This window comes from Ursus americanus, chromosome 18 (assembly GCF_024610735.1).
Source record: "Ursus americanus isolate L20-20 chromosome 18, mUrsAme1.1.p, whole genome shotgun sequence".
In the NCBI taxonomy this organism is placed as follows: Eukaryota; Metazoa; Chordata; class Mammalia; order Carnivora; family Ursidae; genus Ursus; species Ursus americanus.
The window spans coordinates 5,975,490-5,990,403 of record NC_142144.1 but is presented as its reverse complement, the minus strand read 5'-3'; the positions used below and the strand labels follow the sequence as shown (position 1 = coordinate 5,990,403).

The 14,914-nt window shown below is 58.6% G+C and overlaps 1 protein-coding gene across 1 annotated transcript in view; it reads left to right on the top strand.

The window, feature by feature from the left end:
• NCS1 (neuronal calcium sensor 1) overlaps nucleotides 1-14,914 on the top strand; it is a 52,431-nt gene that overhangs the window by 24,194 nt on the left and 13,323 nt on the right. Inside the window, exons 3-5 of the mRNA XM_045771018.2 lie at nucleotides 11,885-12,023; nucleotides 13,192-13,270; nucleotides 14,471-14,559. Coding sequence (XP_045626974.1) covers nucleotides 11,885-12,023; nucleotides 13,192-13,270; nucleotides 14,471-14,559 — 307 coding nt within the window. The remainder of the gene's footprint in view (nucleotides 1-11,884; nucleotides 12,024-13,191; nucleotides 13,271-14,470; nucleotides 14,560-14,914) is intronic.

Sequence of the window (14,914 nt, the reverse complement as noted above, 5' to 3'; positions counted from 1 at the left end):
CCAGGCAGCCTTCGTTTAGATCCTTTTGTCCACAAGGGGCTGATGTCGAGCCAGTTGAACCGGCGTGGAGAGGCGGTGTTGGGGACTCCTTGCCTGTGCGACGTCTCTAAGGATCACCAGGCCCTGCTCACCAAAGAGAGGGGTTTGGACCAGAGATGAATCAGGAGACTGGGTTTCAGGCCTGGCTTTGTCACTAAGTCACTGGTGGCCTTGAGGAGTCTCTTCCCGTTTCTGGGGTTCAGCTAGCTCTTCCATAAAGTGATCGATGAGACTGGACCAAGGATGGCACATAGGTTTCTCTTGGATGCCAGCTCCGATCATTCCAGAGTGGCTGCCCAGCGTGCCGGGTTAAGAAGGATTCTGAGGGGGCGCCTGGGTGGCGCAGTCGTTAAGCGTCTGCTTTTGGCTCAGGGCGTGATCCTGGCGTTCCGGGATCGAGTCCCGCATCGGGCTCCTCCGCTGGGAGCCTGTTTCTTCCTCTCCCACTCCCCTGCTGTGTTCCTTCTCTCGCTGGCTGTCTCTCTGTCACATAAATAAATAAAATCTTTAAAAAAAAAAAAAAAAGAAGGATTCTGAGGCTGTATGTCATGGAGCAAAGGGAAAGTATGGCAGTGAGGGATTAACGAGGGCCGTAATGGATTAGTGATGCCTGCCTGGGCTGGGGGAGAGCGGAGTGGCATATTGTCTGTCACCTGGTCCCCTGCGGAGTGTGATGGAATGTGGCAGAATGTGGTGCTGATGGGAGGCTCGCACTAAGGCAGACCTGAGGTTGAGGGGTTCGGGAGGCGGGAGGCAAGGCTGGATAACTTCCAGGAAAGTTTGGTGGTTTAGAAATGGACTCTAGAATCCCGACTAGGCCTCAAGTGGTTCTCTGAGTTTCCCCGTGTGTGCGGTGGGAATGATGACGCCCTGGGAAGACATTCCCTGTGAAGGTCATAGCACGGTGCCCAAGAGGTGACAGCCATGGCCGGTGGTCTTCTGTGTGCCGTTCAGATGGGGAACTGAGGCCTAGAGGTGTGCCCCCGTCACAGCCAGGCCGTGGAGGGCCTGCAAGGACCCACGCCATGAGACTCTGGGGCAGCTCTTGGGGGGGAAGGGGAGGCAGGGCCAGGCTCTGTACAACTCCCTGCCCTGAGTCCAGGCTGCAGAGGGTGGGAGCTGCGGCCACCCTGCCCGACTCTGCTGACCCCGTGCTGGACACCCAGCACCCAGCCAGGGGGGCAGAACCCGGAGGGTGAGCTGGCTGCCCTGTGAGGGGAGAGCACCTGGAGACAGCCGCCGCCGCCGCCGCCGCCTTCTTCCTCCCCCACATCCGAAGACTAACATGTGGGTCTGATGTGCCTCCGACCTCATTTTCACTTCTCCACTTCCCCAGGTGAGCGTTCCAGAAACGTTCCTGCTTCTAGGTCTTTATCCCCATGGCTCTGCCTTCCAGAACTCCCCGCCCTTCCTTCCTGGGCCTTTGTCTACTCCTATCTCCCTTCCGGAACTCCCCACCCTTCTTTCCTACCTTCCTAGGTAGGAAAGCTGAGCTCACCTCTCCCAAGGGTCACCTGAGTCACCTCTTCCAGGAAGCCTTCCGGGATTCCCCGTCTATACATAAGCTCCCTCCTTCCCACCTGGCAGCCAGGAAGGGGGTCATTGTTGAACAAAAACCTGACAATGCCCGGCTTCTGCCTAAACCCTCCCTGGAGCTCGGGGGAAGGCCGAGCCTTCAGCATGGTTATACGAGTACGAGGACTGGTTTGGTCAGACCCTGTTGAATCCGCCAGTCTCACCACCATCTCCTTCTACCCCCTGGCCTGAACTCACCTCGCCCCCTGGGCCTTCCTGACCTTTGCCTGGTCTGTCCCTCTCCTGGGACACCCCTCCACCTCTTTGCTTGGTTACAATCTCCCCGCCCTCAGGGCTTTGTCCCTGAAATCCCTGGGGCCCCAGGTTAGCTTAGGGGCCCCCACCACACCCGGGGACACAGCCGGCAGCAGTTACTCGTCTATGAGCCTCCCTGCCTCCTTTCCCAGCTCTGAGGGCCAGCCCTGCCCTGTTCGGCCCATGCCCCCAGAGCCTGGCCACAGCAGGTGCTCAGCCCCCAAGAAACCTGCCCCAAGTGCTTCACATACATTGCCGTTGACTCCTGGGAGCTGCCCTGGGGGCCCACATGGTGAGCCCGGCTGGGCAGGGAAGAGGGTACGGTCTGTCCCAGGGAGATGGCAGAGGGTTCCCAAGCGCCGCCGTGTGCCCTGCGAGCTCTCAGACATGGTCATGTTCAGTTCCTCCTCACTGTCACCCAGAGGAATGTCCCATCACGGCATTTCCAAATGGAGCCCCTGAGCCCCAGGGCCCTGCCCTGCTCACACCGGTGCTTCCCCTGGGGAAGGCAGGGCAGAGCGGCCAGTTGGGCTCTGGAACCAGGGCGCTGGGCTTGAGTACCCGCACCTCACGTTCTGTGTGAGCAGCCTTGAGCAAGTTACCGGACTTGTCAGTGCCTTGGTTTTCCCATCTGGAAAACGAGGGTAATAACAGTTGAACTTTATAGGAATATTGTAAGGAACAAATGATCTAATTCACACAATCACATAAACGATCTGGAGAGAGCCTAGTAACCCTCTCTGTTGGTGGTGTTAATAATCATCCCGATACCATCATCAGTACAACCCACGGAGCAGTCCTGAGATTCAAGGTCCCCTTCTCATTATGACGATGGGGAAACTGAGGCCAGACAGGTGCAGTGACTTTGGTTCATTTGCCAAGCTGATATTTCAGCTACAACCTGGACAGGGACTTGGCCGTGGAGGAGAATTCCCGGCACAGGGAATAGCAAGCGTGGAGTGAGGTGGGAATAGAATCGACGTGTTTAAGGAACAGCAGGGAGGCTGAGGAGGCTGGCCCGTGGAGAGCAGTCGTGGGGCTCCCGCAACAGAGCTGGGGCCCTAGGCCTTGTGACACCCCATCCTTGCCATAGAGTGACTCTCTCTGAAGCGCTTATAAAGACAAGAACTGATCTTGCTTTACCAGAAAATTCTGTGGGCCTAAGTCCATGTCCTTTGGTTCATTTTGGTGTTGGCTTCTCGCCGAGGAGGCAGCTGACTCAGCGCCTTCCTCTGGCCGTCCTGGGTCAGCCCACAAGCCACCACACTGTGGTATTCTAGAATGGCTACGTCCCACAGGGCGAACCTAGACCAGGGATGGTTAAGCAGGGACATTCGTGCCATCACTCTCCCCGCCGGTGCCCGCAGCAGACATTGGTAATGGATCGCAGATTACGGCGATCTGTTTCTCTGGGTCAGTTTCCTCCGTGCTCAGGGCGGCCAGTGCCATTGCTGCTGGCACAGAAAATGAGCCCATCTGTTATCCCTCGATAGGCCTGAACCTCGCTGGTTCACTGGGACTGTAGGTGGCCCACCGTCCCCTCTGTCTTTTGCACAGGAAATGGATAGGATGAGCCCCTGCATCCCAAGGGCCCTGGGTCGTTCTCAGAGGACCTTTGCCACCACAGCCCCCAGCCAGCCCCTTCATGTCCTGAACAGCTCCCAGGGCACCCAACAGCTGGGGACGGCGCTGACGCCGGCCCTCCCTGGGAAAACTTGGGCTTCCCAAGATCCCTCACCTCACCTTCTCCCTCGGCCTCGCTGGGCATCCCCTCACTTGCTGTCCCTCACCCACGCCCACAAGCTCATTCCTACCTCAGAACCCCCCTCCTTGCTGTTCCCTCCGTGCCTGGGTCTCGGCATCTCCACCCCAGTGGCCTCTCTTTCGAGAGGCCTGCCCTGACCACCCAGTCCCTGTTCCTCCAGCATGTGCTAGGGTCCCCTTGTTCGGCGCTTTCAGTAGCCATGATGCAGCGGGGGAAGCAAGGCCCAGGGCTTTTTTTCCTTTTTTTTTAAAGATTTTATTTTTTTTTTTAATTTTTATTTTTTTAAAGATTTTATGTATTTATTTGACAGAGATAGAGACAGCCAGCGAGAGAGGGAACACAAGCAGGGGGAGTGGGAGAGGAAGAAGCAGGCTCATAGCGGAGGAGCCTGATGTGGGGCTCGATCCCAGAACGCCGGGATCACGCCCTGAGCTGAAGGCAGATGGTTAACCGCTGTGCCACCCAGGCGCCCCTAAAGATTTTATTTTTAAGTCATCTCTACACCCAGCGTGGGGCTTGAACTCACAACCCTGAGATTAAGAGTCCTATGCTCCACCAGCTGAGCCCAAGGCCCAGGGCTCTTACGTGATTCTGTGATTGGTCCTGGGCCGCCCAGGGAGCAGAAGCAGAGCCGGGGGTAGCACTCGGGCCTCGGTGCCAGTTGTCAGGAGCACAGGACAGGCTGCAGCAATGGGGTGCCCAGGCCAGCGTCATCAGGGCCCGCTGGGTGCCCCTCAGGGTCATCTCAGGGACTCGCAGCACCACGCTGCCGTGCAGTCCTCTGTATTTGCAGGGAAGGGGCTGGAGGCTAAGAGGTGAGGCCAGTGTCGGGGGCCACAGCCAGCCTGGGTCCCTGCGCCTTGCTCTTGACCGTCTCCATTCCCATGCCGAGCCCGGTTTGTCACTGTTGGAAGGTCAGGAACTGCAGTGCGGGCTAAGAAGCTGCAGCAGGTCGCAGGCCCTTGCAGATGATTGTGAAATTGCCGTCTCTCAGAGCGGAGAGACAGCAGGGCACAATAATCCCCCGCCCGCTCCCACCCCGGGTCCAGATGAGCACGGGCAGGGGGCCCGGAAGCTGGGAAGGAAGCTGGTCAGAGGCGTGTTGGGTGGTAGCATCATGGGGTGTGGTACCTTATTCTCTTATAGTTTCTATTTTCCAAATTTTCTGAAGAAACTGAAGCTCAGAGGGGTGGAGATGCTTGCCCGGGTGGCCCAGTGCGTGTGCGTGTTGTGTGTGTGTGTGCACGTGTATGTGTGTGCATGTGCGATGTGTGCACGTATGTACACTGTGCACACATGTGTGCACATGTATGTGTGTACGTGTGCACCCACGTGTGCGTGTGTTGTGTGCACGTGCATGTGTGTGCATGTGTGTTGTGTGCACATAGCACACACGTGTGCATGTGTGTCGTGTGCGTGCACACATGTGTTCATGTGCACGTGTCTGCATGCATGCGTGTTGTGTGTACATGTGTGCACATGCACGTGCATTGTGTGCACGTACGCGTGTGTGCATGTTATGTGTGTGTACGCGTGTGTGCATGTGTGTGTGCGTGTGCGTTGTGTGTGTGCATGTGGAGTCGGGGTCCCGCTCACTGCACCTCCATGGTCCAGGCTGTGGGAGCTCCGTCCCGCTGGCTCTTGCCTGGAGAGCCCCCCAAGATGAAGACCGTGGGGGCTGGGGGGGAGGGCAGGAAGGAAGAGGCATCCTCCCCATGGGTGTGTTTGGGGTCCTCCTCCAGGATCCGCGCTGGGAGGGGAGCACCACCGCAGGGGGCTGTTTGCAAAGATAACGGGAGAAAACTGCGTCAGGGGCACCACGGAGGCAACTGGGGCCGCACTGGGCTGCTGGCAGGTGCGGGTGAAGCGCTATCGTGTACCCATCTATTCCCCACCCTTCCTGCCGCAGGAGGCCACGCTACCTCGCTTTACCCTGGGCCTGGCCAGAGAGAGGCCTGCAGGGAGCTGCGGTGGGCCTCGAGCTGGCTCCCACGGGGCAGAGTTCCCTGGGAACTGAGAGCACTGGATCCCAGAAAGTTCTAGCAGACTGGGGCCTTTGGGCCTTGCTCGGGGTCCTCCGAGAATGAGAAGCGTAACTGGAGTTGGACCCCCATGTCATAGCGAGGATTTGTTCATTCCTTCACTCACTCATTCGTTCGTCTGCTCAGCAGGTGTTTACTGAGCACCTACTATGTGCCAGGCCAGGGGGGGCGTGCTGGGGACAGCTGGCACGAGGGAGACAGGTGCCTGGAGTGCCCTGGGGGAGGGGACACAGGTTTGTCCCAGGCTGGCACGGTGGGGAAGCCCCTTCTGTAAGTGGCATTCAGCCTTCGCTGCTTTATGAAATGACAGGTTTCTTTTCTCCTTTCCTCGTCAAAGAAGTGTAAGAATGCACTTGTCAGGGCTGCGACTTTCTCTTCTCATCCGCACCCTGTCTCGAAGAGCTGGCTCGCAGACACAGCCCCCCCTGTGAGACACCCGTGCTCACGCGGCCGGAGAGTGTATGTGCCCTGCGCTCAGACACTCCGCCCGCGTCCCGGGCTCGGTTGCATAGCTTTCTGTCCGATTCCCAGAGCCGTCTCTGGCCCCCGGAGAGCTAAGACCCCTGTTCTCGAACAAGACTTCAAGACTAGTGACAGGTACAGAGGTAATTGAGTTAATAAAATGTCTTCTTCTTACCTCGATAAAAAGATGACTTAAAATAGGAAAATAGCTTCCACGAGTCCTGGAAACTAAGGACGGTTTATAAAAGAAAAGGCAAATCTAGGTAGAGTCGTGATTGTAGTTTGGTTTGGTTTTTCAAAGGTTTTGTTTTCTGCAACGATCTTTGAAAAGTAGCTCATTTTTTAGCGGATAATGGTCGATGGTTTTCACGGTTCATTGATTTACGTGGATATAAACAGCTCTTATTATCTAGGATTTGTATTCTCTGTCACATGCTGTGTTACACCAAACTGTATCTGTATTTGGTATTCTTATACCTGATCTAGAACATTCTGTAATGATTTTAATTACTTTTTTTTTTTTAAGATTTATTTATTTGACACAGATAGAGACAGCCAGCGAGAGAGGGAACACAAGCAGGGGGAGTGGGAGAGGAAGAAGCAGGCTCATAGCGGAGGAGCCTGATGTGGGGCTCAATCCCAGAACGCTGGGATCACGCCCTGAGCCAAAGGCAGACGCTTTACCACTGTGCCACCCAGGCGCCCCTTAATTACTTTTTTTTTAACGTGGTGAAATACACATAATGTAAAATTTACTATCCTAACCATCAAGGCTGTGTAAGGGGTGGCCTCCATACAGGGCTGAGTGATTGGATGCGGCGGGGGCATCAGGGGTCTCGATGTGCTGGAACGTCCTCCTGGGGGCAGCTGGCAGGACAGGGCAGCCGGCCAGGGGGTCCGTGGCATCTCGGGCGCTCCTGTGTGGGAGAGGCCGGGGGCAGGAGCTTGGCGGCCGGCTTTGCTGTCCAACACACTGCTGCCATTTGTCGCAGCTCCCTCGGGGCCTGGAAGGCAGGTGCTGTGTTGGTTCCCGCCTCATGCATCAGGAAACTGAGGCTCAGAAAGGGGAAGTGACCTGCCCAGGGTCACACACAGGTCAAGGATGGTGCTGGGATCGAGCCAGGTCTGACGGGGAGGCCTGAGGCCTTCCTTTTCCGTGCTTTAAACTCTAAAAAAAATTAAAATTTTTAATATTAAGGATTTCATGCATGCTCAGTGCACAGAGCTAGTAATGATAAATAAAAGAAAAAGATCCTTCCCCACCTTCTTTCCACCACACACTCGGGGCACTTGACTTGCTGGGAGTGTTTGTAACTCGGTCTGCAGTGGCCGGGGGGTGGGGGTGGGGAGGGCTTCTCTAAGGGAGACACCGAAGCCGAGAATGAAAGGGTGAGTGGGAGTCAGCAGGGAAGGGAGGGGAAGAGCGGGCTGAAGAGAAGGTGTGCTGAGTGAAGGCCCTGAGCCAGGGCAAGACGTAACCTTCCCTAGCCTCGGTTTCCCCATCTGTAAAATGGGCATAGTCGTCCTTGCCTCCTGGGCTCAGTGGGACCATGGGGTGAAATTGTGCCTGGAAAGTACGGAGCCATCCGCCTGGCTCTCAGTGGGCCCCCAGTGGCGGCTGTTGCCCGGAAGCACCGAAGACCCTTGCGGTAGACCCCCTCAAGCTCATGGGCTTCCCAGGGGCCATCTAGTTCAGTGGTTCTCAGCGGGAGTGGTTCCGCTCCCAGGGGACATTTGGCCCTGTCCGGTGACACTTTTGGTTGTCCTAACTTGGGGGCAGGTGCTATGGACATCTAGCAGTTGGAGCCCAAGGACGTGGGACAGGCCCCCCACCGAGAATCATCCAACCCCAAATGCCAGAGGTGCGGGGGTGGGGGACCCTGAGCCCGGAGCTGGTCTGAGTCACTTATCTTACCAGCAGGGAAACTGAGGCGCATTGCAGGGAAGGGCTCCGTTGGGGTCCCTTGCACAGCGAGACAGGACAGGGCCAGGCGTGGCGCCCAGGGCCCGGGCTCCTGGAGCAGCTTTTCTGGCGGCTGCGTGTCTGAAGGAGAGCGAGAGAGACCCGGGCCTGTTGGAACCTGAGGCCTGGGCCCTGGGTGCGGGATGGAGTCACGGCAGTTATCCTGGGGACAGAAGTCCTGGACAGGAACTTCATTATGAGGCAGCAGCACCCCCTCGGGTGCCGGCAGTGGGGAGGGGGGCGTGTGCCTGGCACGGGGTGTCCTGGCTCAGCCAGCCACTGGAGGAGGGGCTGCACCTCGGGACTGGACCGCGGTGTAAAGTCCCGGCCTCAGAGCTGTGACAACTCACAGGGTGAAGTAGGGGTCTGGGGTAATGGGGGTGTCAGGGACAGCTCCCCCATCTCTGCTCCGGCGAGGCAGGGTGCCCCCACCTTCTGATGAGGAACAGTGGGGTGGACAGTGTTTGGGGAGCACGGCTTCACCATGCGTTTATGCGGCCGTGTTTCTGCCTGGCTGGAGGAGGGGCAGCTGACGTGGGAACCCAGGAGGCAAGAGACCTGGGTCTGAGCCCTGATCCTGCTGCTAACATGCTGTGTGACCTTGAGCCAGTCTCTTGCCCTCTCTGGGCACCCAGTTCCCTGCCAATCCACAGAGGGGTGGGGAGACATCTGTGGTTCCCTAGCCGTCTGAAGGAAGCCCTCAGGTTCTGGCCAGGGTCCTCGGGGCTCAGGAAGAAGACACTGGATGCTTGGGCTTCCGCTCCCTCTGTCCCTGTCTGGCAGTTTGTATGCCCAACCATCCATCCTTCCTTCCTTCCATCCATCCATCCATCCATCCATCCATCCATCCATCCATCTCCTTGGAGAAACATTTACTGAGCCCACATTGTGCACCAGGGCCTGTGCCGGGCATGGGGCACTGCTGCGTCGGGAAGGTTACAGTCGGACGGGGACACAGCCTGGAGACAAACAGGATACGGCGTGCTGGGGTCTTCCAAGGGGTGAGGGAGCAGAGGAGCCTGTGAGGCTCTGGGGGCCTAGCCAGCGTTCCTGGGAGCAGTGCCATGTAAGCTGGGACTTGGCAGTGGTAGGTGAGTGGATTAGCCCAATGAAGAGAAGGAAGACGTATGTTTTGCAGGCAGAGGGACTTGGAGGTACCAAGGCCTGGAGGCTACAGATCGTATGGCAAGTTCTAGAAAGTGTGGTTGGGTATGGAATAGGGAGGTGCCTGGCAGGAGGAGGCTGGGCCATCGGGCCAGGGCAGCCCCTAATTGGCATTGCCCCCTGGAGGTGGGCTTCCTGGGGCCCTCCCGTGACAGCCTCTGCAGGGGGAACCGGACAAGCCCCCCCGAAGGCTCCCCACTGAGCCCTGTGCCCCACGTGCCACCCAGTTACCACTGCAGCGCCCCCACTGCGGGCTCACGCAGCTGCTCTCTGCACCGAGGGCTCCTGCTGCTGAGCTAACCGCCTTCCCCTCCAAGAGCTGGCCCCCCTGGGAGCCACCCAAGGGACCCTCCGGAGAGGCTTTTGTCTTCTCTTTATTGTTTTTAACTGTCTCCGCGGATCACTTAAGTAACATGCATCCATTGTGGGGAAATGAGAAGCTCGGAGCGGGGGAGGCCCCCACTCTGGCCTCCAGAGTGCTGTGGGGACGGTGGAGCCTGCCCCCACACGGACCATCCGGTCCCTGCACCAGGCACGGCCCCTCCTCCAGCGCAGGGACCTGTCTTGGCCAGGGAGCCTGAGGTCTTGGACCAGGTCTTGTCCCTGAAACGCTCCTTCTCCGTGGCTGTGCATCCTGCCCGGGTATAAAGTTTGGACCCAGAGCGCCCCGCTGGGAAGAGTTTAGGGGAAGGACCAGCAAGGGGCTGGGTCCCTTCCTGGTACCAGCGGTGGGAGGGGCACCCAACCTCCTGCCTCAAATGGGAACCCTGGCATCACTGGACCTGCCATGCAGGGCAGAGGACTCACGAGGAACAGCCACGAAGGCTGAGCTCAGTGCCGGAGCATGGGGCTGTTGTCAGAGGTCGGGGCGGGGGGGAGGGTGCGATGGGGCAGCCATCTGGTTACTGGGCAGGGACCTGGCCTCCCTGGGCCTCTGCTCCCTCGAGGTGCCCAGAGGCAGGGCGGAGGGCCCGGAGGCCTGGCCTCTTTCACAGCCTCCTCTTGGCTCTGGGCACCCACTCCAGCCAGGCCCCAGGCGTGAAGCCCCCCACCCCATTCCATCTTCCGGCCTCCCCTGCGCCGCCCCAGCAACGCTCGTCCCTGAGGAGCCTCTGATGTGTTAGCAAGAGTCTCATTTGCTTGTTAACATCTGATCTCAGTTGTGAGGCTGTAATCCCCGAGTGTTCTTCGTGTCCCTTAGGTCCTTGTGCGTGCGGCGTCTCCCGAGGCTCCTTAGATTGTTCCCTGGGGGTAGGAGGACAGCAGCTTCTCCACACGCTCCCTCTATGAGTGGGGCCCTGGCCACGGTGCCACCTCGTGGGGCCACGCATGGGGTGCCCGGAGTCCCCTCCCTGGACACGAGGGTCTCCATCAGAACAGAACAACGGGGCAGGTGAAAGTCTCAGCGACCCCGGTGTGTCTGAGCATCTGGTCTCTTCGGGGTTCGCCTTCGACCCCCGTCTCAGCTCCAGTCCGGGTTGCGAGGACGTGCGAGTCGCCGTCCTGAGCCTCGGCTTCCTCATCCCTCAAATGGGCCTCACTGTAGCCTTGCCCACCGGCCGCCGTGGGCGGCGCAGGAGGATGGGTTTGCCGCGCGGGCCGGGAGAGCTAAGGGCTGGGAGCAGATAATGGCTGATCCCTCGCTTGCTTCCCTTTATGCCGGGAGCCCTCCTCCTCCAAGGAACCCTCCCCCAGCTGGGTTGCTAGGCTACACACAGGAGCCGACTCATGAATTGCTTTACAACAACTCATCCGAGTTAATAACACTCAGGATCGCGCTATTGATGATTTCTCATGCCCAGCGCTGGGGTAAGTATGTTACATCACCATCTCATCTGATCTGAGAGCTGTGAGAGCCGTCCGTCCCCTTTTATGGATGAGGGGATTGAGGCTCAGCGAGCGGAAGGCACTTGCCCAAGCTTGCCCAGCCAGCACGTGGCACAGCTGGGATTCGGAGTACAAAGCCACGCTGTCATCAGCGGGCCGCGTGTCTGCAGGACCCGGAGCTGGGCCCTGGGAACGCGGGGCCGACGAGTCTGGTTGGAACAAACCAGGGCGCCCTCTGAGCTCGCTGCCCTGCTCCCGTGTCTGTCCGTGCAGATCCCTGGGAACAGAGGTGGGGGAGGGGGGTGCCTACTGGTAGGGGGGTGCAGGCATGTGGGAGGAGCCAGCTGCCGGCCCCATATGGTGGCTCTGCCCACTCTGTGGTGCCGGGAGGGGCTCAGTGGAGAAGGTGGGGGAGGCGGGAGCTCCTGGTGTACGAGTGCCACTTTGGGGAGCCGGTTCGTGTCAGTTTCGTTCCAGCCCCGCCGCGTGGGGGGCAGGGCTAGGGGGCCTCGAGCGCTATGCGCAGTGTTCATTCTCATGGCGACTCTGATCCCCCTTGTATGGATGCGGCTCAGAGAGCTGCAGTCACCTGTCCCAGGTCACACAGCTAGTCAGAGGCAGAGGTGGGATGAGCCCCCGCTGGGATGTCCAGGCCTGTGCCCAACACCCGCATGGGGCACCGCCTCTTTGAACCAGGATTCACTGCCTTCTGGGGCGCTGGGCAGGAGCTGCTGGCTGGTGGGTGATGTCGGCGCCTCCTTCACCCTCTCTCTCCTGATCTGCTACATCCAGGTACAAAGGCTTCATCAAGGACTGCCCCAGCGGGCAGCTGGATGCTGCAGGCTTCCAGAAAATCTATAAGCAGTTCTTCCCATTCGGAGACCCTACTAAGTTCGCCACGTTTGTTTTCAACGTCTTTGACGAAAACAAGGTGAGCTGGGGGTGGACGGGGCCTGCGCCCGGCCCAGGGTCTCCTCCCTCCTGCAGGTGCATCTCCACCCCGTGCTCTCCTGCCGGCGTTCCACACACACGTGTGCACACGCACGCACACGCACATGAACGTGCACACACATCTGCGATGCATGCACTTGCATGTGCTCCACGTGTATGCACACGTATGTGTGCAAGTACACACGTGCACGTATGTATACCTTGACCTTTTTCTTACAAGCACAGAATGCAAAGGCCTGCAGGGATAATAACTGGATTTAGAATCCTCACTGGCCTTGACTGAACACGGACTCCGTGCTCAGCTTTTCATGTGGATTATTTTGAGTGAGGCTTTACAACCAACTACCTGTGGGGAATGTCCTTTTAACATCCCCATTTTGCAGATGGGGAAACTGAGGCCCTGAGCGTCACACAGTATGGGATCTTTCATGCCTGGCTCCTTTCGCATCATGTTTTCAAGGCTCATCTGTGTTGTCGCATGTGTGCCCTCCTGGCGGTGGCCGTGCCGACAGTTGGCATATCTGCTGTCAGGGCGCCCACAGTCCTCAGCACTCTGTCCCACGCCTGCGTTTTTCCAGGCTTCCTCACATTCACGGTGGATTTACCGTAACTTGTTTTCATGCTCTGGACTGTTGGGCACTCGACTGTTTCTGTGCTGTCACACCCTGGCTTTCTCCCCAAGTATCCTCGGGCTGACAGTCACGCTGCCTGGCTCTGGGAAGAGCTCTGCCCTCCCCAGGCCTCAGTTTCCCTATTTGCAAAACGAACAGGTGGGATTAAACCATCTAGAGCCCTGCCCTCCTCAAAATCAGAGCCTGCAGTTCTAGGCCAAGGAGAAAGGAGATTTCCAGCTGGCCCTTGCCCAGAGAGGGTGTGCGTGTGCGCGAGGTGCCTTCTGGCTCTTTCTCCCATCAGATGTGGAGTTGGGCTCTGCCTTTAGCCTCACTCCTTCTTCTGTCCCTCCTGCAATCCATCTGTAATCCTACCCCCCCACCCCATTCCTTGTCCCCTGTCTCCGACCCTCTCCACTTGGGTGTCCATCCATCGGCCATGGGTATCTGGTGCCCGCTGCCCATCACGCACCCAAGGCCCAGCCTGACCAGAGCCCCGGTACTGACTGAGGCCACCCTGCCCCTCTCTCCTGTCAGGATGGGCGGATCGAGTTCTCTGAGTTCATCCAGGCTCTGTCGGTGACCTCAAGGGGAACCCTGGACGAGAAGCTTCGGTGTAAGTCCTGTCCGTGGGTTCTGTAGGCAGCGCCTGGTGGGGCCCAGGCTGGAGGGAGCCCAGGTAGCTGCGCCAGGTTGTCATTCCAGGGCTGAGCGATGGCACAGATGTCCTGCCTTTCCAGGTCAGAGGAGCTTCCCTGGGGTGGCCGTGTAGGAGGAATACGGCTTACCGAGGCAGGGTGGACAGATGGGGTGGTCAACAGGTGTAGACGGGTAGTGTCGTGTTGCATTAAAAGACCGGGTTCCAGTGCTGGCAGCCCGTCTTGGGACGCTGCTGTGTTGATGACGGGTCTCATTCGTGCACTGACTCACTCGCTCACCCAGCGGATACCCACAGGTCACGGCCACGGTCCGTGCCGCCCAGCAGGCCAGGAAGCCGCGGGAGACTCGGATAGGCAGGCGCCCGCTCTCCTGGCTGGCAGTCTAGCAAGGGGACATGATTTGGAAAAATCCCATAAAACTGCAGCCGAGGCGGGAAAGGGTGGGTGAGCAGCCAGGAGAGCCACTGGCTCTGTGAAGGGTCAGGTGCTGAGCCAGGCAGGGAGCGAGCGGGCCCCGGGCGCGAGGAGGGAAGAGGGTGTGCGGAACAAGGGAACAGCATTGCGAGGCCGCAGGGCAGAGCGGGCAGGCCCATGCTGGACCACGGGGTGGGGGCAAAAGGGGGTCTGGAGAGAGGGTGGAAACCGTTGAGCCCGAATTCACTGCTCTCCTGGACCTTTATACCGCATTGCGTTGGCAGCTAGAAAACCCAGCAGTTTCTCTTTCTTTCTTTTTTTTTTAGGAATAAAGGAGAATTTTATTCGTGTAAAAGCTACCCCCCCACCCCTATCTGTGGCATATTATTTTATTTTCTAAGTTGACCATAGCAGGAAGCTGCGTGGGAGGGGAGTGAGTGGAGAGGAGGTGGAGACTGGGGGGCGGAGGGAGGGGGTCTCATTAGGGCTTCCTCCTGACCCCCCCCCCGAGCCTCAGCCCCTGCTCTGCAGACCCAGAGCCCCCTCCTCTTTACCTTCAGTTTTTTTAAAATCCCTAGTTGAAATGGTACCTGTGTCAATGTGTGTGTGTGTCTGTCTGTCCATCCCTCTTTGTCCTGATGTGAATCCTTGTTGTGGATGAGTAATGGGGCTCCCCCGCATGTTGAGGGGCTGGGGGTGGAGCGTGGCAGAGGGGGTGACTCCGCCCCACTGCTTGATCACAGGGGCCTTCAAGCTGTACGATCTGGACAACGACGGCTACATCACCAGGAACGAGATGCTGGACATTGTGGACGCCATTTATCAGATGGTGGTGAGGCCTGGGTCCTATGGGGTAGGAGAGGCAGGAGGGGTGTCCCATTTAGGGGCAGGATCTGGTCGGCCTCCAGGGAGCCTGCTCCCATAACTGCTCTCCTGCCCGGGGTGAGAGGTGGCCAGGAGAAGGGTCACTGTGTGCATCTGCGATGTGGACAGTGGCTGGGGTGACAGTGGGGCTGACGGGGGCAGAATATTCTAGAGCAGAAGGCAGAGAGGGCAGGGGTGGGGTGGGGAGTGGGAGGAAGAGTGGTCCACATCTGGAACCTGCCCAGATCTGGGGGGCGGGTTTTTGGCCAGCACCTCAAAGCCCGGAGTGCCGGGAGCCCACCGCCTACCTTGTCTCTCCGTGG